This window comes from Scyliorhinus torazame, chromosome 2, assembly GCF_047496885.1.
Source record: "Scyliorhinus torazame isolate Kashiwa2021f chromosome 2, sScyTor2.1, whole genome shotgun sequence".
In the NCBI taxonomy this organism is placed as follows: Eukaryota; Metazoa; Chordata; class Chondrichthyes; order Carcharhiniformes; family Scyliorhinidae; genus Scyliorhinus; species Scyliorhinus torazame.
In genome coordinates, this window is record NC_092708.1 from 345,241,689 (window position 1) to 345,263,094 (window position 21,406).

At 47.6% G+C, this 21,406-nt stretch overlaps 1 protein-coding gene across 4 annotated transcripts in view; it reads right to left on the bottom strand.

Moving 5' to 3' along the window:
* LOC140403170 (kelch domain-containing protein 1-like) overlaps positions 1-21,406 on the bottom strand; it is a 143,536-nt gene that overhangs the window by 25,532 nt on the left and 96,598 nt on the right. For all 4 annotated transcript variants that reach the window (XM_072490892.1, XM_072490883.1, XM_072490901.1 and 1 more), the window contains one exon: positions 6,588-6,660. In XM_072490892.1, the coding sequence (XP_072346993.1) occupies positions 6,588-6,660 (73 nt within the window). The remainder of the gene's footprint in view (positions 1-6,587; positions 6,661-21,406) is intronic.

A 21,406-nucleotide genomic window follows, 5' to 3' on the forward strand; every position in this document is an offset into this window, starting at 1 on the left:
GAAAGCGCGGGCTTTTTCCCGCGCTAGGGAAGGAAGGGGGCCGGGCCGGGGGGGGAAGAGAAGGGCGGTGTTGGAGAGGAGCGCCCGCTGGTGGACGGGCGGGGGGGGCTACCACACTGGGGGAGTCGATGGAGTGACCGGGGTCAGCTGACTTACGGAGGTGCTATGGGGGGGGGGGGGGGGGTGAGAGCAGCGCAGCTTGGGGGGGGGGGGGAGAGACTGGGTTGCTGCTGCATTGGCCAAAGGTGAGCTGGAGCTCGTAGAGAGAGTCAGGGCAGGGGTCTGCCGCTGGGGGGAATGGAGTGCGGGAGGCGCGGGCATGTGGCTGGCCTAGAAAAGGCGATGGCTAATCGGCGGCGGGGGGGGGGGGGGGATGATCGGGCTGATAACTTGGAATGCGAGAGGCCTGAACGGGCCGGTCAAGAGGGCCCGTGTGTTCACGCACCTGAAGGGACTGAAGGCAGATGTGGTTATGCTCCAGGAAACCCATTTGAGGGCGGTAGATCAGGTTAGGCTGAGAAAGGGGTGGGTAGGGCAGGTTTCCACTCGGGGTTGGACGCAAAGAATAGAGGGGTGGCGATTTTGGTGGGGAAGCGGGTGTCGTTTGAGGTGCTGAACATCGTGGCAGACAATGGAGGTAGGTATGTGATGGTGAGTGGTAAGCTGCAGGGGGTGCGGATTAGTGAATGTATATGCCCCAAATTGGGACGATGCCGGATTTATGCGGCGCATGTTGGGCCGGATTCCGGACCTGGAGGCAGGGAGCTTGATAATGGAAGGGGGGGGGGGGGGGGACGGGGGGGACGGCTTCAACACGGTACTGGATCCAGCATTGGACCTCTCCAGGTCCAGGACGGGTAAGAGGCCGGCGGCGGTGAAGGTGCTGAGGGGTTTATGGACCAGATGGGAGGAGTGGACCCATGGAGAGTTGTCAGGCCGGGGCTTGGGAATTTTCTTTTTTTCCCACGTCCATAAAGCCTACTCCCGGATAGACTTCTTCACTATGAGCAGGGCACTAATTCAGAGGGTGGAGGGCACGGAGTATTCGACCATAGCCATCTCAGACCATGCCCCGCATTGGGTGGAGCTGGAGCTAGGGGAGGAGAGGGACCAGCGCCCGCTGTGGCGCCTGGATGTGGGCTTGCTGGCGGATGAGGCGGCGAGCGGGCAGGTCCGGGGGTGTATTGAAAGCTATCTAGAGGCTAACGATAACGGGGAGGTGCAGGTGGGGTGGTCTGGGAGGTGCTGGAAGTGGTGGTTAGGGGAGAGCTAATCTCCACTAGGGCCCACAAGGAGAAGGAGAGGAGCGAGGGAGAGACTGGTGGGGGAGATTTTAAGGGTGGATAGGAGGTATGCAGAGGTCCCCGAGGAGGGACTGCTCAAGGAGCGACGAAGCCTCCAGGCCGAGTTCGACCTGTTGACCACCAAGAAGGCAGAGCTGCAGTGGAGGAAAGCGCAAGGGGCGGTGTATGAGTATGGGGAGAAGGCTAGCCGGATGTTGGCACACCAGCTTCAGAAGCGGGAGGCAGCCAGGGAGATTGGGGGAGTTACGGATAAAGGGGGGAACACGGTGCGGAGTGCGGTGGGAATAAATGGCGTAGTTAGAGACTTTTATGAGGGGCTGTATAGGTCTGAGCCCCTGACGGGGGGGGGGGATGCGTCGATTTTTGAATCGACTGAGGTTCCCGAGGGTGGAGGAGGAGCAGGTGGCTGGACTTGGAGCATCGGTAGGGCTGGAGGAGCTGACTAAGAGGCTGGGGAGTATGCAGACGGGGAAGGCACCGGGGCCAGATGGGTTCCCGGTGGAATTTTACCAGAAGTACATGGACCTGCTGGGCCCTCTATTAGTGAGGACTTTCAATGAGGCGAGGGAGGGGGGCCCTACCCCAGACGATGTCCAGGGCGCTGATCTCGAAGCGGGACAAGGACCCATTACAGTGTGGGTCGTACAGGCCAATCTCTCTCCTCAACGCGGACACGAAGCTATTAGCGAAGGTTTTGGCTACCAGAATTGAGGACTGCTTCCTGGGGGTGATTCACGAGGACCAGACGGGTTTTGTTAAGGGAAGGCAGCTGAATACCAATGTGCGGAGGCTCCTTAACGTAAGCATGATGCCTACAGTGGAGGGGGAGGCGGAGATAGTGGCGGCGATGGACGCGGAGAAGGCCTTCAATAGGGTGGAGTGGCGGTACCTCTGGGAATTGTTGAGGAGGTTTGGGTTCGGGAGGGGTTAATTAGTTGGGTTAGGCTACTTTACAAATCCCCGGTGGCGAGTGTGGCCACGAATCAAAGGAGGTCGGAATACTTTCGGCTGTACCGGGGGACGAGGCAGGGGTGCCCCCTATCCCCCTTGCTATTTGCATTGGCAATTGAGCCTTAGGCTATGACTCTAAGGGAGTCCAGGAACTGGAGGGGGCTGGTCCGGGGGTGGGAGGGCACCGGGTTTCGTTGTATGCCGATGACCTGTTACTGTATGTGGCGGACCCGGTGGGGGGATGTCGGAGGTGATGCGGATCCTCAGGGAGTTTGGGGACTTTTCCAGCTATAAGCTCAACATGGGGAAGAGTGAGCTCTTCGTGGTACACCCAGGGGACCAGGGAAGGGGGATAGACGAGCTGCCACTGAAGAGGGCGGAAAGGAGTTTTCGGTATCTGGGGATCCAGGTGGCCAGGAGCTGGGGGGCTCTACATAAGCTCAACTTGACGAGGCTGGTGGAGCAGATGGAGGAGGAGTTTAAAAGGTGGGATATGCTGCCACTCTCCTTGGCGGGTAGGGTACAGTCGGTGATGATGACGGTGCTCCCTTTTTATATTCCAGTGCCTCCCCATCCTGATCCCTAAGGCCTTTTTTAAGCGGGTCAGTAGGAGCATCATGGGATTCCTGTGGGCGAGAAGGACCCCGAGGGTGAGAAGGGTGTTTCTGGAGCGGAGTAGGGACAGCGTTACCTAATTTGTGTGGGTATTACTGGGCTGCCAATGTGGCGATGATACGCAAGTGGGTAATGGAGGGGGAGGGGAAGAGGCTGGAGATAGCGTCCTGTGTGGGCACGAGTCTGGGAGCACTGGTGACAGCACCGCTGCCTCTCCCGCCGACTAGGTACACCACGAGTCCGGTGGTGGCGGCGACTTGAAAATTTGGGGGCAGTGGAGGCGCCACAGGGGTGAGGTAGAGGCTTCGGTTTGGTCCCCAATCCGGGAGAACCATCGGTTCGTCCCGGGGAGAACGGATGGAGGGTTCCTGAGCTGGCACAGGGCAGGAATTAGAAGGATGGGGGACCTGTTTTTAGATGGGACGTTTGCGAGCCTTGGGGCGCTGGAGGAAAAATTTGGGCTTCCCGCCGGAAATGCCTTCAGGTACATGCAGGTAAGGGAGTTTGTAAGACGGCAGGTGAGGGAGTTCCCGCTGCTTCCAGCACTCGGGATCCAGGATAGGGTGCTCTCGGGGGTGTGGGTTGGAGAGGGCAGGGTCTCGGCGATCTACCAGGAGATGCAGGAGGAGGAGGAGACCTCGGTGGAGGAGCTAAAGGGTAAATGGGAGGAGGAGCTTGGGGAGGAGATAGACGAAGGTATGTGGGCGGATGCCCTGGGTAGGGTTAATTCTTCCTCCTCTTGTGCCAGGCTTAGCCTGATACAATTTAAGGTTCTTCACAGAGCACATATGACAGGGGCGAGGCTGAGCAGGTTCTTTGGGGTGGAAGACAGGTGTGGGAGGTGCTCGGGGAGCCCAGCAAATCATACCCATATGTTCTGGGTGTGCCCGGCGCTGGATGGGTTCTGGAGGGGTATTGCGAGGTCGATGTCTAAGGTGGTGAACACCCAGGTTAACACTTTGTGTTGTCTACTGCGTTTATTATTGCTTAATGGGGGTTTTTGTATATTGTATAATTTGTGATGTAGTTGTAAGATGTTTATTTATGTGTTCTTTGTTTTTCTTTTTTCTGTAAGGGAGGGGGTTTGTTGAAAAGATGTAAAAATTTGAATAAAAATATTTCTTTTAAAAGAAAATTATTTAATTTATCTTTGTTTTATAAGTATTTACAAAATGTTCATGCATTATATTTATATACAGTGGGTGGGATTCTCAGTCTCCCAGCCATGTGTTTCTCAGCGGCGTGCTGTTCGCTGGCAGCAGGATTCTATCTTCCCGCCACTTGTCAATGGGATTTCCCATTGTAACCACCCCACGCCGCCAGGAAACCCACAAGTGGGAATGCACTTCTGGCGGGAAAAGTCAATCGCAACGACCGGAGAATTCTAGCTAGTAACTTTGGTCCATTCAATGTTACTGTAATATACTGAAAATCTCCTAAACCATTTTGCTGCTCCTAAGTCAAAGATGAGGTAGATTTGTAACTGGTTACGAAGTTGATGGCAGTTTTAGATCTCAGATTAATATGTTTTAAGCTAATAAAGCATTGAAAACCTTCACCATCTGAAATTAAATTTAATATTGTCACGTACCAACTTTTAACATAAACGTTTCACAAGACCAACTACAAAACTATATCATCTTCTTCAGTACTAAAAGCAGCTGATGGGGTGTAATCTGTATCTTCACTTTTAGAATGTGGCTGGCAGATGGGAGGGAAATATAAAAGCAGTACTGGGAGAAATGCTACATTTCTTTTGTTCCATAGAGTTGAACGCCAAATAGCATAATCTCTCGCATTCAATACCAAAATCCAGAAACACATTTCTAAATTAATGCAGATATATTTAAATATACAGTGTTTGCAAATGCATGGTGCCATACACTGATGGTTCTTTGCATATTGATTTTCTGAACAAAAGAAGCAGATGCTGTTTTAACAATTAGGGATTATGACACAATGCTAGGTTCTATGTATGAAGTGGAGATTTGGACCATTTCAAGTTCCCCTACTTTGGAAAATACATTTCTGATGCGAGAAACATGCTTCAATTTATTTACTATCTGATAAAGTGTTTTAAAATTAGAGACAACAGATAATTTGGTTAGTAAGTGGATAACACAAAAAATTGAGTCAAAATAAAATAAAATGTAAATATTGCAGATATTCCTCTATTTATTCCTCAGGTTCTGTCAAACATGAATCAAGCACAGCCTGTAGCTGAGGGGAAATCCAGCAAGTTGTTCTAAGGGTTAACCAATGTTACGAAGAGAAATTTGCTAGGCACACAAGAGTAGCTTGGTAAGAACTCTCTTTCAGGTCTCTTTTCTTCTGTGGGAAGCATCTGCCCATTATTTCCTCACCCAAGCATGGTGGGCTTGTGGAGACACAAAAGAAAATGTAACCTGCATCTAGATACCCTAATGTAGTGCCACAGCAAGGAATTTGATAAACACTGCAAGTGAATTGGTTGAAATAATGATTAACTGATTAGTCCCAAATGAAAATAAATCTATAAATTATAGGTTAAATTAAACCAGAATGAATTAAATGAAAAAATATTTGAAGTTGAAAAGGTTTTAAATGTACTAGAATATGCTCATCTTACTTTGTTGTAGTCTTACTTAAAAGAATATCTGACATTAATCTAGCACTCAAAAGGGGCACTGATCATCTCCCCACGTCCTTTTTGACCACAAAAAATTTAGAAAACCACAATTCACATTAATCCAATATTTTTTACGCTCTACAAAAGATATTTTCTCTGATCTATTTCTATAACAGGTGCAACTATCATTTGATATAGTTTCAAACAGTGAAATGCCTTTGTTGCACCTTTTCCTCAACTAATTCTAGTAGCACACAAGTGGGAATTTCAACTTGGTCAAGTAATTTTCAAGGGGCTTTTCACAGTAACTTCATTGAAGCCTACTTGTGACAATAAGCGATTATCATTATATTATTATTGTATTTGCTTCTCCCTACGTACTTTTGGATCTCTCAAAACATTTTTTTGTTGTCAACTTGCAGTTTAATATAATGGTATTCATGGAATAGGACTCCAAACTAAAAGTTGAGCATATTACTTGGGAGTCGTGTGCACTAGTTTCCTTTCACAACCTATCATAACAGCTAGGAACTGGCTTTCCCCTCTGTCTCTGGCAACATAGCCTAGAACTGGCTTTTGTAATTGTGGGTGAATAGCTGGAGGTAAAAACCTTTCAATTTTTCCTCCTTCCCTTTGGGGATCGCCAAGCTCTTTTCACCAAATCCCATTGTGGCACAAAAGAGACTGAGAACTTGCCTTGCGTGTAATTGCAAATGCAAGCTGAGCTGTACAACATCATATTGCTCTAATTAAAATTTGTTGTTTTACTCTTCCCAAATTAGATTATTTTTAAATTAGGAATTATAATAATTTAGCTGCTAATCAGTTTGTACTTCAAACAAACTACTTAGAACTGGTCAGTGCACCTTCAGTGTTAGAAATTCTACATGGGTTTAATGATACAAAACAACATTTCCTACTTGTTATGACATACATAAATTGACATAAATGTTACCTTCATAGTCTTCTTGTACCTGTCCACTGCCTAAATATTGAAATATGGCTAAATCTGAGAAAATCCTATTAAATAATAAAAATTACTGAATATTGTTTACGTGCACTATAAACAGTGTTGCATTATTCAACATAAACTCTTACTGCCTTTTTACCTTGGTCTATTCTTAGGACAGTGTTCCAATTGCCTCCATTCAGCAGCTCCAACACTGTATATCCATGCATCACCTGGAAGAGATGGTGACAACATTGGTGACTGAAAATTTAATTATCAATAAAATTGAGTTCATCATTGCTATTAAAACTTTACAACAGTTTTAAGTGGAATCGATATTTATTAATTGGAAATTGGATTTCACACCATTTATGTAATGAAAAATGCACCAAGACAATCAGGTTTGAGACATAATCGCGTCATCATAGGTCGCTCTTCTGGTCAAAACTATGTGATGGTGCAAAAACAATTTTTGGGCATGATATCAGAACTGTAGAATTATATCGGGAGATTACGGGAACAAAGGGCCAGGGCGGGTCATGCCCGATGGCTAGGACCCAGGGTATGATGATGGTGGATAGGAGGGATGTGTGTGTGTGTGTGTGTGTGTGTGTGTGTGTGTGCTTTTGCGGGGGGGGAGTAGTAGTAGTAGTAGTAGGTAGAGAGAGAGACACCCCAGTCGGAATAGTAATGTGGAACGTAAGGGGGACCAGTGAAGAGGTCGAGAGTCTTTACACATCTAAAGAGCCTAAAGGCCGAGTGGTGATGTTGCAGGAGACCCATCTGAGGGTGGAAGATCAGATGAGGCTTAGGAAGGGTTGGGTAAGTCAGGCTTTACATTTGGGGTTTGATAGCAGGGCTCGGGGTGTAGGGGTAGTGGTGGACAAGATTGGCGAGGTTCCAGGTGGTGGCGGACCAGGAGGGCAGGTATGTGATTGTGTCGGGAGCGTTAGAGTGGAAGTTGGTGGCACTGGCAAGCGTATGTGGCCCCAACTAGGACGATGCAGGGTTTGTGAAGAGGGTGCTGGGTGCCATCCCGGATTTGGATACCCATGAGTTAATAGTGGGGAGGGATTTGAAAATGGTGCAAGAGCTGATAGTGGATAGGTTTCAGCCACGCTGGCTGGCCCAGTCAGGGAGGGGGGGGCGTAGGTGCTGGCTGGGCTCACGAGAGAGAGATGGGAGGAGTGGACCTGTGGAGGTTCTGCAGCCGAGGGAATGGGTGTCTTCGTTTTTCTCTCCAGTACATAAAGTGTACTTGAGAATTGAAATTTTTATGGTGGAGAAGGCATTTTTGGCCTGGGTCAAAGGGTTTGAGTTTTCAGCGATATTGATTTCGGACCATGCACCACATTGGGTGGATGTGGTTCTGGAGAAGGGGATGCCTCAGAGGCCGGGGTGGAGAATGGACATGGGGCTGTTAGGGGACCGAAGTATTTGCGATAAGATTGGAAGATGATCGTGGAATATGTGGGGTTTAATCGCACGGGGGAAGTTTCGCAGTCGGTGGTTTGGGAGGCAGTAGTGACAGGGGAGGTGATTTTGTTTAAGGCCAAGGTGGACAAGGAGAGAGAGGAGCGCTAAAAATTGAGAGGAAATAGATAGAGGAGAAGGACAGGAGGTACACAGGGAACCCGGACCTCTTGGCCAGGAGGAAGGAGCATCAGGCAAAGTTTGATCAGTTGTCCACGGGGAAAGTGGCAAACCAGTTGAGAAAGGGGCAAAGGCATAGAATGGCCGGCCAGCTGGGAAAGAAGCGAGAGATGAAGGAGTTCCTGTTGGAGTACCCGAGGTTGGGTGAAGAGGATCGGGCACGTTTGGTGGGGGAGCAAGGTGTGAAGAAGGCAATTGGAAGGATGCAGTCAGGAAAGGTGGCGGCGCTGATGGCAGGAATGTTTGAGGATGCGATACGTTGGGGGGTCTTGCCACAGACGTTGGGGTAGGCTTCGATTTCTCTGCTGTTAAAGAAGTATCCGGTGGAGTGTGGGTCGTATAGGTCCATATCCCTATTGAATGTAGATGCCAAACGATTGGCAAAAGTTCTGGCTGCAAGGTTGGAGGGGTGTCTCCAGAAGGTGGTGGAGGATCAGTCGGGGGTTTGTGAAACAAAGGCAGCTGTTTTCGAATGTGAGAAGGCTGCTAAATGTGATCCTGTCTCCGGCGGAGGGAAAGGAGATAGAGGTGGTGGTGGCACTAGACACAGGGAAGGCGTTTGATTGGGTAGAGTGGTGTTAGAATTTGATGGCAGTATTGGAAAGATTTGGAATCGGGCCAATATTCGCAGCATGGGTACACCTGCTGTACAGGGAGTCGATGGCGAGCATTCGCACTAATAATAAGAATTCAGGATGCTTTGCTCTGCACCGCAGTACAAGGCAGCAGTGTCCTATGTCCCCCCTGCTGTTTGCACTGTCTATAGATCCTTTATCCATTGCGCTAAGGAGCTTGGGATTGTGGGAGGGGATAGTGAGAGAGAGAGAGAGAGAGACCGGTGGGGGGTTTACTGGGATAGGTTGGAAGGGTGGGCTTAAGGGTGGTGCTCTTTCCAGGGGCCGGTGCAGACTCGATGGGCCGAATTGCCTCCTTCTGCACTGTAAATTCTATGATATTTCATGGTCTCCTAGCTATGAGTAGGGGCGGGGGTGGTGGGGCTGCCATTTTGTCTGGCGGCAACCCACTTTAGGTACTTGGGGCGCAGGCGGCTCGGGACTGGGGTGGGCTCCAACGGTATAATTTCACTAGTTTGGTGGGAAAGGTGAAGGCTGATTTGGCAAGGTGTGACAATCTCCCTTTGTCGTTGGCGGGCCGGCTGCAGGCAGTTAAAATTAATGAGTTCATGTGATTTTTGTTCCTATTTCAATACCTGCTGGTCTTCTTCAAGGAGGTGGACAAATTGATGATCTTGTTTATTTGGGGGGGGGGGGCGCTTCGGAAGGTGGTCTTGCAGACAGTCCGGGGGTGGGGGTAGAGACCTCCCAGACTTACTGTACTTTTATTGGACGGTGAATGTGTGGAGCTGGACTAAGGAGGGGAAGATCCGATGGGTTAAGATGGAGAAAGGCTCGTGTAGGGGGCTGGGATTACGAGTGCTGGCAATGGCGCTGCTCCAGATGGCACCGGGTAAGTATTCGGTAAGTCCAGTGTTGGTGGCCACTTTGAAGATCCGGAGGCAGTTTCAGCAACATTTTAAGCAGTGGCCTGGGTCAGGGGAGATGCCGTTTAGGGGGATTCATGGGTTCAAGCCAGGGAGGGTGGATGCGAGATGGGACGATTGTCTCGGGGGGTTTGCATACGGATTTGGAGCTCAGTCCCTTGGAAGTCATTTTCGGAGTGTCGGAACGAACCGGCCCAAGTTGCAAGCAGGTGTAGGGGAAGCTGTTGAGCCTTCACGTTGCTGATCACTCGTAGGTGGGTCCTGTTGGGGTTTAGGTCAGCCTCTCCGCCCTGCGCCTTGGCGTGGTGGGGGAACCTGCCAGAGCTCTTGACCCGGAGAAGGCGAAGTTTGAGTTGAGGGCGTGAAGGGAGGGTTCTACAATTCTTGGAGTTGTTTGCCGTTAAATGCTAAGGGGGGGGGGTGCTTTCTTTTCTGTTCTATGATTCTGTGTTTTATATTGTTGAGATTGTTCTGTTTTTGTTTCTTTTTTTTGTATAATGAAAATATGGTGAATAAAAATATATTTTTAAAAGACAAGATAATAAAGGGTTATGCTAATAAGAGTTTGACGAGGAAGGGAGGAGATTAGAGTGGTGCTCATAAGTACCGTATGGACAGGTTAACTCTTAACAGTATAAAAAAAAAACAGGATTAGTGGAGCTGAAAACATGGTGCAGTGTTTACAAAATATACATCAGCAACATGATATTAAATACAATCTCTTTACAGTGCAGGAGGCCATTCAGCCCATCGAGTTTACATGGCTCTCTGAAAGAGCATTCTACTTAGTCCCACTCCCCGGTCTTATTCCCATAACCTTCCACATTTTTTTCAGCTTGCAATCCCTTTTGAATACCTCAATCGAACCTGCCTCCACCTTCCCCTCAGGAAGTCCGTTCCAGACTCCTATCACCTTCTAGATGAAGACATTTTTCCTCACATCACTTTTACTCCCTTTGTCAATTACTTTGAATCTGTGCCCTCGAATTCTTTATGCTCTCAAGAGTGGGAACAGTTTTGCACTAGATATTTACTCAATCCATACCCTTCAGAATTTTGAATACTCTACCAAGTCTTCTTGAAGTCTTCCTTTCTCAAAGAAAAGTGTCCTAACCTTTCCAATCTATCCTCATGGCTGCAGTTCTTTATCCCTAGAATAATTTTTGTGACTCTCCTCTGTACTCTCTCCAATCACTTCACATTCTTCTTCTTACTATATGGATCACACCTAATTCATTCTTTCTCGAGCCAGACAATCTGCCCGTGACACTTCAGAAACATCCTTTCTCTCTCCAGTATTGTAATGCCACCTTTAACCAATACTGCCACACCATCCCCCCACATCCGCTTTTCTTCTTTGCGGTCTTGTTAGGAAACAAAGATAGTTTTAAGAGATTTATATTTATATTGGTAAACATTAGAAATAAGGTAATAGTTTTAAGTGTGTTTAATTTTATGTTTCTGTGGAAGGTGATAGAAACCTACTTTTCGGGAAGAAACGATTTAGTGACATTATACTATTAAAAATCATATATTAGCCATGACAGCAGAGAATGCTGAGAGCATGGGAAAAGATCTGATAAGAAAGTCAGTTTTCAAACTGACTATCCACGTTGCAGAATTTCTGACTCATTGTTATCATTACTGGGCAAACATCCCACTTGTAGAAAACATGGCGGGAAACAGGTGGTTCGATCACGCCATATTATGGAAACATAGAGAAGTTTTCCCATGCAATATTATCTCTTAAAACTTGATAGACAGACATTTCGGTCAATTAGATGAATTATAATTATTTTAACCCAATCACAGTCAGAAAGGGGACAGGGCCTAAAAAAAAAGATTGATTTCCTTATGAGGCCGAGAGAGAACCTTTTTTGCTCTCTCCAAAATCAGCTCTCACTCTCTGAATTCATCTTTAACCTAACCTTTGAAACCTATTCCTACTTTGCTTTGCAAACAGCTATTTCTTTTTGTTTCATTTTTGTATTGTGCATTTTGATCTGAAGAAATTACCACGCACTGAATTGTATTTTGAATTCAACTGAACCATCTGTATTTGCATGGGACAAACAACTTTTTAGATTCTGTATTCGCATAAAATTTGACTTGATCAGTAGATTTTGAAACTGACATAAATAAAGCTATACTTGACTTCATCCAAGGAGCTCAGTCTCGAGTTATGTAAGATTAATATATAGTGCGGCGACACATAAATATATTAACAAAGTTGATCCATCAGAAGGGTAAAATCTATAGTTAAGAGTCATGCTGGATAAAGGCGTTTGTATGTGTGGGGGGCTGGCTAAGTTCTGAGTGTGATTCTATCGTGCTTAGAGAGGGTTGCATCATGGAGAGTAAACTAAGCGCGTAAAGAGGGAGAAGACATTGCTTAGCAACAGGGGCCCACTTTTCAGAGGGAAGGGCTTTCCTTTGTTCTTAGTTTTAACTGGAAGCTAGAGCAGTTGGAGACAAGGCCTCAGGAGTGAACATCTCTCAACTCTGCCAAAAGAAAGATTGGACAGGATGGGAGCTGCAAAGAGGCAGGTTTCCTCAAGTACAAATTATAGTCCAGATAACCAAGGAATTGAGACAGGAAGAATATTGAAGGTGACTGGAGTTAAGTGAATAAAGTCAAAGGTATTAGAACAAACAAAGAACAGTACAGCACAGGAACAGGCCCTTTGGCCCTCCAAGCCTGCGCTGATCACGTGTTCTATCTAGACCAAATGCCCGCATCCTTCTATACCCCGTCTGTTCATGTGTCTATCCAGATAAGTATTAAAGGTCGCAACGTATCTGCCTCAACCACCTCACTTTGTAGTGCATTCCAGGCCACCACCACCACCCTTTATGTAAAAAAAACTTCCCCCGCACATTTCCACTGAACCGACCCCCCATCATCTTGAACTTGTGCCCCTTTGTAATTGTCATTTCCGTCCTGAGAAAAAGTCTCCAACTGGTCACCGTATCTTTTTTTAAAATAAATTTAGAGTGCCCAATTAATTTTTTCCAATTAAGGGGCAATTTAGCATGGCCAATCCACCTACCCTGCACATCTTTGGGTTGTGGGGGGCGAAACCCATGCAAACAAGGGGAGAATGTGCAAACTCCACACGGACAGTGAGCCAGAGCCGGGATCAAACCTGGGACCTCAGCACTGAGGCAGCAGTGCTAACCACTGTGCCACCCATGTTCACCTTATCTATACCCCTCAGAATTTTGTAAATTTCTATCAAGGTCGCCCCTCAGCGTCAGTCTTTCTTGGGAGAACAATCCCAGTTTATTCAATCTCTCCTCATAGCTAATACCCTACATACCAGGCAACATCCTGGTCAACCTTTTCTGGACTCTCTCCAAAGCCTCCACGTCCTTCTGGTAGTGTGGTGACCAGAATTGGACACAGTATTCCAAATGTGGCCTAACCAACGTTCTATATAACTGTAACATAATTTGCCAGCTTTTATACTCAATACCCTGTCCAATGAAGGCAAGCACGCCATATGCTTTCTTTACCACCATTTCCACCTGTGCTGTCACTTTTAAGGATCTGTGGACCTGCACGCCCAGATTGCTCTGTGCGTCTATGCTCCTGTTTTTACTCTTTTGTTAACCAAGCTGTCACAGATTTTAGTTCAGGTGCCCAAAATTGGGGAGTGCCAAACCTCATTCCAACGAAACTCTGGGTCGTTTTCCTTGCCATATAAAACGGGAGATCAGACAATCCAGCATTCGGAATGTAGATTTTAAAATCTGAATAGGTAGCATCTGGAACAGATCCAACAATCTGGGAGGGACATTCATCCAACTCGCTTTCATCCGCCTGAGAGGGCAGCATGGTGGTACAGTGGTTAGCATTACTGCCTAAAGGTACTGAGGACCCGGGTTCAATGTCCGTGTGGAGTTTGCACATTCTCCCCATGTCTGTGTGGGGCTCATCCCCACAACCAAAAACGATGTGCAGGGTAGGTGAATTGGTCACGTTAAATTGCCCCTTAATTGGAAAAAAAGAATTGGTACTCTGAATTTATATATTTTTTAAAACTTTAATCGGCCTGGGTAGGGTCAGCTACAAATCCAGATCACGCTTGATACAGCTAATGAGACCAGTGTAATTTGCTCCATATAGTCCATCAATTGATGGTGGGACAAGAATACAGAGATATTTAATGCACCAACTGGGCCATTTAAAGGCACTTGTGTCTTAATATAGGGAATCTGTCCACTTACTTCCATTGCTCCAGTTTATCAATATTAACTTTGCAACCGGAGTAATATCCAAACCTAATACTCTTTCAGAAAAAAAATGGATGTTGTAGGATCTGATAAGTACAGCAAGAGGTCATCAGCATATAATGACAATTGTGCTCTTCTTTTCGAGCTATAATACCTTTTATGTCCGTTGTTTCTCACTATTTGTTTCATAGAGCGAACAGAAGGGGAGGGGTGGCAAAGGACAAATATGACTTGTCCCTCTCTCTTGCCCAAAGGCTTTAGAAATATGGCAATTCACTCTAACAGAAGCCCATGGATTTAAATAGAGGACCTGCACCCATCTCACAAAGTTGGGTCCAAACCCCAGGCAGTCTAAGTCAAACATAGGTACACCGATGATACTCAGTCAAATGCCTTTACAGCATCTAAAGATAAGATCATGGCCTCTATTCCACTACTTTGGATGTGAGTCATAATATTGAGGAGCCTGCAGAGATAAGAGTAACGCCCCTTTATTTATTTTTTTATGAAACATTTTATTGAGGTATTTTCGGTATAGTAACAACAACAAAATAAACAATATACACGAAACCATAAACATACTGCAAAAGCCATTTACCTCTCGTATAGGTCCCACCCTTATTGACCCCCTAATTTAATCTAAACCACTCCCCGCCCCCTCCCCCCCCTCCCCGTCTGCTGACGATTAATTTCCCGCAAAGAAGTTGACGAACGGTTGCCACCTCCGGGTGAACCCTAACAGTGACCCTCTCAAGGCGAACTTGATTTTCTCCAATCAGAGAAAGATAGCCAGGTCTCCGACTTCGGGGGCTTTGAGTTCCTCCATGCTAATAGTATCCGTCTCCGGGCTACCAGGGAAGCAAAGGCCAGAACGTTTGCCTCTTTCTCCTCCTGGATTCCCGGGTCTTCTGACACCCCGAAAATCGCCACCTCTGGACTCAGCGCCACCCTTGTCTTTAATACCGTGGACATGACATCCGCAAACCCCTGCCAAAATCCCCTAAGCTTTGGACATGTCCAGAACATGTGGACATGGTTCGCTGGTCCTCCCACACATTTTGCGCACCTGGCCTCAACCCCAAAGAATCTGCTCATCCGGGCCACTGTCATGTGAGCCTGGTGAACAACCTAAACTTGTATCAGGCTGAGCCTGGCACATGTTACGGACGCGTTGACTCTACTCAACGCGTCTGCCCATAGACCATCCTCTATCTCACCTCCCAGCTCCTCCTTCCACTTGCGTTTCAGCTCCTCGGTCTGCGTCTCCTCTGGCCCCATAAGTTCCTTGTAAATGTCCGAGACGCTCCCTGCTCCTACTCACCTTCTGGATACTACCCTGTCCTGCATCCCCCCCTTAGAGGTAGGAGCGGGAAGGTTGACACCTGTTTACGAAGGAAGTCCCGCACCTGCAGATACCTAAATCTGTTTCCCCTCGCCAACCCAAACTTTTTCTCCAACACCCTCCCACTCGGAAAGCTCCCCTCTATGAACTTATCCCCCGTCCTCTCAATCCCCGTTCTCCGCCATAACCGGAACCCCCCCCGGGGCAAACCGGTGATTATCACAGATTGGGGCCCAAACCGATGCTCCCACATGCTGCCTCCAATGGCTCCAAACCCTCAGGGCCGCCACCACCACTGGACTGGTGGAGTACCGAGCCGGCGGGAACGGCAGAGGCGCAGTTACCAAAGCCCCCAAACTGATGCCCTTACATGAAGCCACCTCCATACGCACCCATGCAGACTCCTCCTCCACCACCCACTTCCTGATGTAACTCCCCTTTAATAAATTCAGTTTGGTCTGGGTGTATAACTACAGTTATTATCCTATTTACTTAATGGGCTGGCATTAATGTTAGAATTTTCAGAATGCAATTAAGTAACAATATGGGGGCAATCGATATGGGGCAATATGACCCAGACTTTATTGGGTCCCTACCCTCCTTATGAATGACTTTTATGACTGCATCTCTCCACGAAGGAGCCAATAATCCAGTTTCTAATGAGCAATGTTAGTCCAGTTGAAGGGTGTGGCCATTGGAGCCGAGACTTTTATTTTTTTAAGTGCATCTATTGCCTCTTCGATTTCCAAACCAGTAATAGGCCTTTCCAATTCCTTAGCGCTATTTTCTGACAAGTTTGTCATATTGATGCTTTCCAGAAGTCGTTAATTTTTCTCCTATCCCTACAGGCATGAGAATCCTTGTACAATTTCCCAAAGTCCGCAAACGCATAAGAGATCAAAAAGTGATGGGGTGTCTGTGACTTCGTTTTGGAACAATATTGCATGATTGCTGTTTTCTTAATTGAAATGCCAACAAGCGCTCGCCATTACCATGTTCATAATATCTATTTCTAAACATTCCTCAACTTGTCCTGAAAGCAAACTATTGAGAGTTCTGCGAGTCTTCATGAGGGAGGCCTGATGAGTGCTGCTTTTTGCGTTGCTGTTCTAATTGTTGACTTTCATGTTCCAATTCAACCTGCTTTGATTCATTTTCTTCCTTTTGGCACAAGCAAATGAGATGATGCGACCTCTTAAATAAGCCTTTGCACAGTCCCATGTCAGGGGTGAGGTATCAAAAGCTGCATTGAGTTATAGATAGAGTTGTAATTCTTTTCTCATAAATTCAACAAATACTTTATCTAAGAGAAATACATCCAGGCACTGTTGTGGTATGCTTCTTCATGTAGCACAAGGTGTTTCCTTGATGTATGCTCTGACAAAGGAAGGTTCAGGCTTGGAGATAGGTTTAACACATTTATTGAACAGTTAACAATTCTCCTACTTGAGTTCGACTCTCCTGCTAATCTTGCTATAGTAAGTCAGTCTAACTAACCAGTCTGCTCGAAGCCATGAGGTGGGTGTGGTGCTTCGGATCTGTCTCTGTACTTTTCTCTGAGTGTCGCCTGTGGAAAGAGAGAGAGCATGTGTGCCCTGTCCTTTTATATGGGTTGCCCCCTTGTGGTAGTGTCACCTCTGGGTGTCTTGACTGCCCATTGGTCGTGTCCTATTCTGTGTGTTCATTAGCTGTATGTCTGCATGTCATGATGTCTCTGGTGCTCCCTCTAGTGTTTACTTAGTTGTAGTGTATTTACATTAATCCCTTGTGTATTTACAGTGATGCATATCAATACATCCCCCTTTTTTCATGTTACATATTTTCTGTACCGTGTTAAAAAAAATTGAACAAAATAGGTAGATAAGTGATTACATGTACAAATCATGATGACTGATGATTATCCAATACCAAATAATATGTATGAATCCAAAGTTCATGAATTAATATGGTCAAGTGGATTTCTTGTTTCATTGTTGAAGTGTCAATGTTGATGTTGTCATTTCCTTGTGAACGCCGTCAGTGTCCCAGTGCTTAAGGAACCAAGAAGTGGTCAAATCACTTTGTTGTTTGACTTGGACTGTTTTTGTTCTATGCTCGTGGTAGCGATGCAGTATGTCAGCTGTGTTGTCCAACCTGGACTTTTTCTTGTGATTGCGATATTGATGCAGTATGTCATCTACCGTGAAAGCTGGGTTGCGTGTTCGTAGTGGAGCAAACTCATCTGCCTTGAAAGCTGGTTTGCTTGTTTGTAGTGGAGCAAACTTGAATCGGTGAGATTTGCTGTCATGCCATGTTATGGCTGTACTCTTGCCAGTGTTAGGAGCTGTGCTGCATTTGCCGAGTTGTACCATGTCATACCAGTCTTGTTCCAGTGTTGTTTTTGGCACGCTTGTTGTTGACGTTGGTGCCTTTGGTACGCTTCTTGTTGTTGTCTTTGTAGGTTTTACTGTTGTGCTTGTTGCGCTCAATGACCACGCCGAGTGGAGAATTTGAGTCCTTCACAAAGTTACTTGTGTCAGTGTCCTTTGTGGCATCTGCTGTTTCATTGAGCGTGCCGTCTCTGATTCCTCAGCGCTCCCCGTCTGGAGTCATGTCTGATCTTTGGCTTGTCGATGCTCCCCGTCTGGAGTCCTTTCTGGTTCAACTGAATCAGCTTTGGTTTCTTGACACTTCCCGTCTGGAGTCATTTCAGGTTCACTCAAATCATCTGAGGTGTCACTTGAATCATCTGAGGTGTCTTGATGCTCCCCATCCAGAGTCAAAATGTTCAGGAATGCATTTTCTTGTGGAGAGGTTCGAGTGGATGAGGTTTGAATTAACGTGGTGTCACTGGAGTCACTAGTAACCTCACTTTGATCGTCGAGTGCCTCTGTACATACTAGCTGAGGTCTGTCAGTCTCGCTGAGATGTTGCACATCTTGGGCGAGATTCTCCGACCCTCCGCCGGGGGGCAATCTGGCCCCGGGTAGTGCCCCCACGGTGGCCTGGCCCGCGATCGGGGCCCACCGATCTGCGGGCGGGCCTGTGCCGTGGGGGCACTCTTTTCCTTCCGCCTTTGCCACGGTCTCCACCATGGCGGAGGTGGAAGAGACTCCCTCCACAGCGCATGCGCGGGGATGCCGTGAGCGGCCGCTAACGCTCCCGCGCATGCGCCGTCCGGAGATGTCATTTCCGCGCCAGCTGGCGGGGCAACAAAGGCCTTTTCTGCCAGCTGTCGGGGCGGAAATTAGTCCGGCGCGGGCCTAGCCCCTTAAGATTGGGGCTCGGCCCCCCAAGATGCGGAGGATTCCGCACCTTTGGGGCGGCGTGATGCCCGACTGATGTGCGCCGCTTTGGGCGCCGGTCGGCGGACATCGCGCCGATACTGGAGAATTTTGCCCCTTGGATGGGAATTGTGAAGCCTTTGTCACTTGTCGCACATACAGTGGGTAGACCTTCAGTGTCTTCTTGTCGGTTAGATGAGCTGGGTAGACTGTCAGAGTCTTCTTCTGGTGGCTCAAATAATCTGGGTAGACTGTCACAGTCTTTTTGTTGTTCACGTGAGCATGGTAGACTGTCATAGTCGTCTTGCTGGGCACTTGAGCGTGGCAGACTTGCATCGTCTGCTGCTGGTTGCTCAGATAAGGTTGCTAGACCTTCATGGTCTTGTTCATGGAAGGACTGCGCTCTGGAGTCTTGCGTTGCTTCCATCGTGGAGTCTGTCAACCAGCTCCCTGTGGAGGCTTGTACCGTTCTCTGTGGAGTCTGGCATTGTTCTCTGTGTGGAGTCATGCAGAGGTCTTGCTGTGGAGTCGATCTGTGCGCTCTCAACGGATTTGTGCTGTAGTCTCGCTGTGGAGTCTTTCTGTGTTCTCTGTATGGAGACGTACAGTGGGCTCGCTGTGGAGTCTGTCATCGCTTTCTGTGCGGAGTCGGGGACTCTACGTGGTGCGTGGACCACTGGTATGGCGTCAGGCTGCTCTCTGTGGGCTTGGACCTCTCTCTGTCTCTTGGCGTCAGGCCGCTCTCTTGTGGGTTTATACCGCTCTGTCACTTGGCATCAGGCCGCTCTCTATGGGCTTGTACCGCTCTCTGTCTCTTGGCGTCAGGCAGCAGCAGAATCCTGTACTTCTGGGTTAGGATGTCGTCTGTGCTGGGCTGAGGATCCTCAAATCCGAAGATCTCATCCATGTCGGTGTCGGATTCTTCACTGTACAACACATCTCGTTGCGGTTCGGATTTGGTACAGAGGTCGCCACGCCAATGATGAAATCATCATCTGAGTCGTAGTCTTCAAGGACCATATGTTGCTAACTTTTGGTTGGCTCTTAAATCGTAATTTGCTCTGTTTGTTTAACCTTTGCTCTAGAGTCGCCAGGTATCTTTATGATACCGCCACGAGGTTCAAGTTCAAGTAATGATCAATAACTCAACATACCAATTAGTAAGATTCAAATCAAAACACATTTATTATACACAGTAAATCACGACTCATGCATAAACTCTACTTTCTAGACTACTCCTGTCACTAAAAGGCCTATACTTAGCTTCGGAATTGGCCCACCAGGTCAGAGGAACAAATGGCCTTTCATAGAATTCATAGAATTTACAGTGCAGAAGGAGGCCATTCGGCCCACCGAGTCTGCACCGGCTCTTGGAAAGGGCACCCCACACCACCCTATCCCCATAACCCAGTAACCCCACTCAACCAAGGCCAATTTTGGACACTAAGGGCAATTTAGCATGGCCAATCCACCTAACCTGCACGTCTTTGGACTGTGGGAGGAAACCAGAGCACCCGGAGGAAACCCACGCACACACGGGGAGAACGTGCAGACTCCGCACAGACAGTGGCCCAAGCCGGGAATCGAACCCTGGGACCCTGGAGCTGTGAAGCAATTATGCTAACCACTATGCTACCGTGCTGCTTCAGGTCCTGAGTCTGCAGGATACAAGTATGGACTTGTAGCTAGGAGCGCCTATCTCGTAGCGAGCGTTGACTGGAGACTTACTTGGTTGATGCTGCAGCTTGGACAGGTCACTCTCACGGGTTGATTCAAGTTGCTGAGTGACCCTGCCAAAGAAGGGCTATTTGAACTTGGGGGCTTTACTTTATAGTCCCCAGGGGCTTCCCGCCCTTCGGGGCAGACCCTGTACCTGGTTTCAAATGATTGGACTGCGTTCCGATCATTTGGATCGATTTCTCCAATACTGGAGTTGTTCCCTGATCGCTGGGCGGTCCCTAAATGTCCGTTGGCCTTCCTTTGTCTTGGCTCCTGCTGGCGCCGAGGAGTCTGGCTTGGCTTTATTCACCTTAACTGTTGCAATTGTGCCTTGGAATTGCTCATTACTATGCAGATGGCTGCTGGTTTCCGTGCTGTCTGGTTTCTTACAGGTTTCAATACACATGATTTCTGTATTTGCTAGTCTTTGCCTGTGTTGGCTGAATTTCCCTTCAGCCTTTGCGGTTCTCCATTTTAAGTCGGGAAGTGGCCAACCCAGGTGGCTACACTTATCATCAATTTGTGTGTCATCATCAATTTGTGTGTCGGAGCGGTCATTGTGCTCGCGATGTCAAAAGAAGAAATCAACGTCAGAGTCGTAGTCTTCAAGGACCAAATCATTTCTTTGGGCGGTGCTAACTGCTTGTTGCAGGGTTCTGCGGAGATTACTTTCAGGTACTGGTCGAAGTTCAGGCATTATGCTGTCGTTCCACGTGCAAGAATTGTGTTTTACAGCTTTAAAGAATTTTCAGGCATTTTCCCTTTAAGTGGGCGTGGTCCGGGGTCTCTGACGTCTTGACGTAGAGCGTAGGAATGGATTGCGCATGCGCCGATCGCTTTTCCTTTACGTTGCGCCTTTTTTGCAACTGCGCATGCGCTGCTTCTGACATTCTGCCGATTCGCGTCTTTTGGGGACTGCGCATGTGCGGCTCCTTTCACAAGATGGCTGCCAATCAAAACTGCTGTTTTCTGCATTGGCAAGCCTACCTTTGCATCGTGGTGAGTATTGGCGCCTCTTTACCGATCTCTTTTGTGTTTTCCTCGCAGTATTTTTCAAACTTGTCCAGGACTGTCTGGAAGTCTCTCTTGTCTTGCCCTTTGGAGTACTTGAAGGTCTTGAAGATTTCTGCTGCACCTTCACCCGCAATGGTGAGTAGAAGCTTTATTTTCTCTGTATTCGCCATGCCATCTAGGTCGGATGCTACCATGTAGATCTCAAATCTCTGTTTGAATGCATGCCAGTTGGCACTGAGATTGCCGTGGTA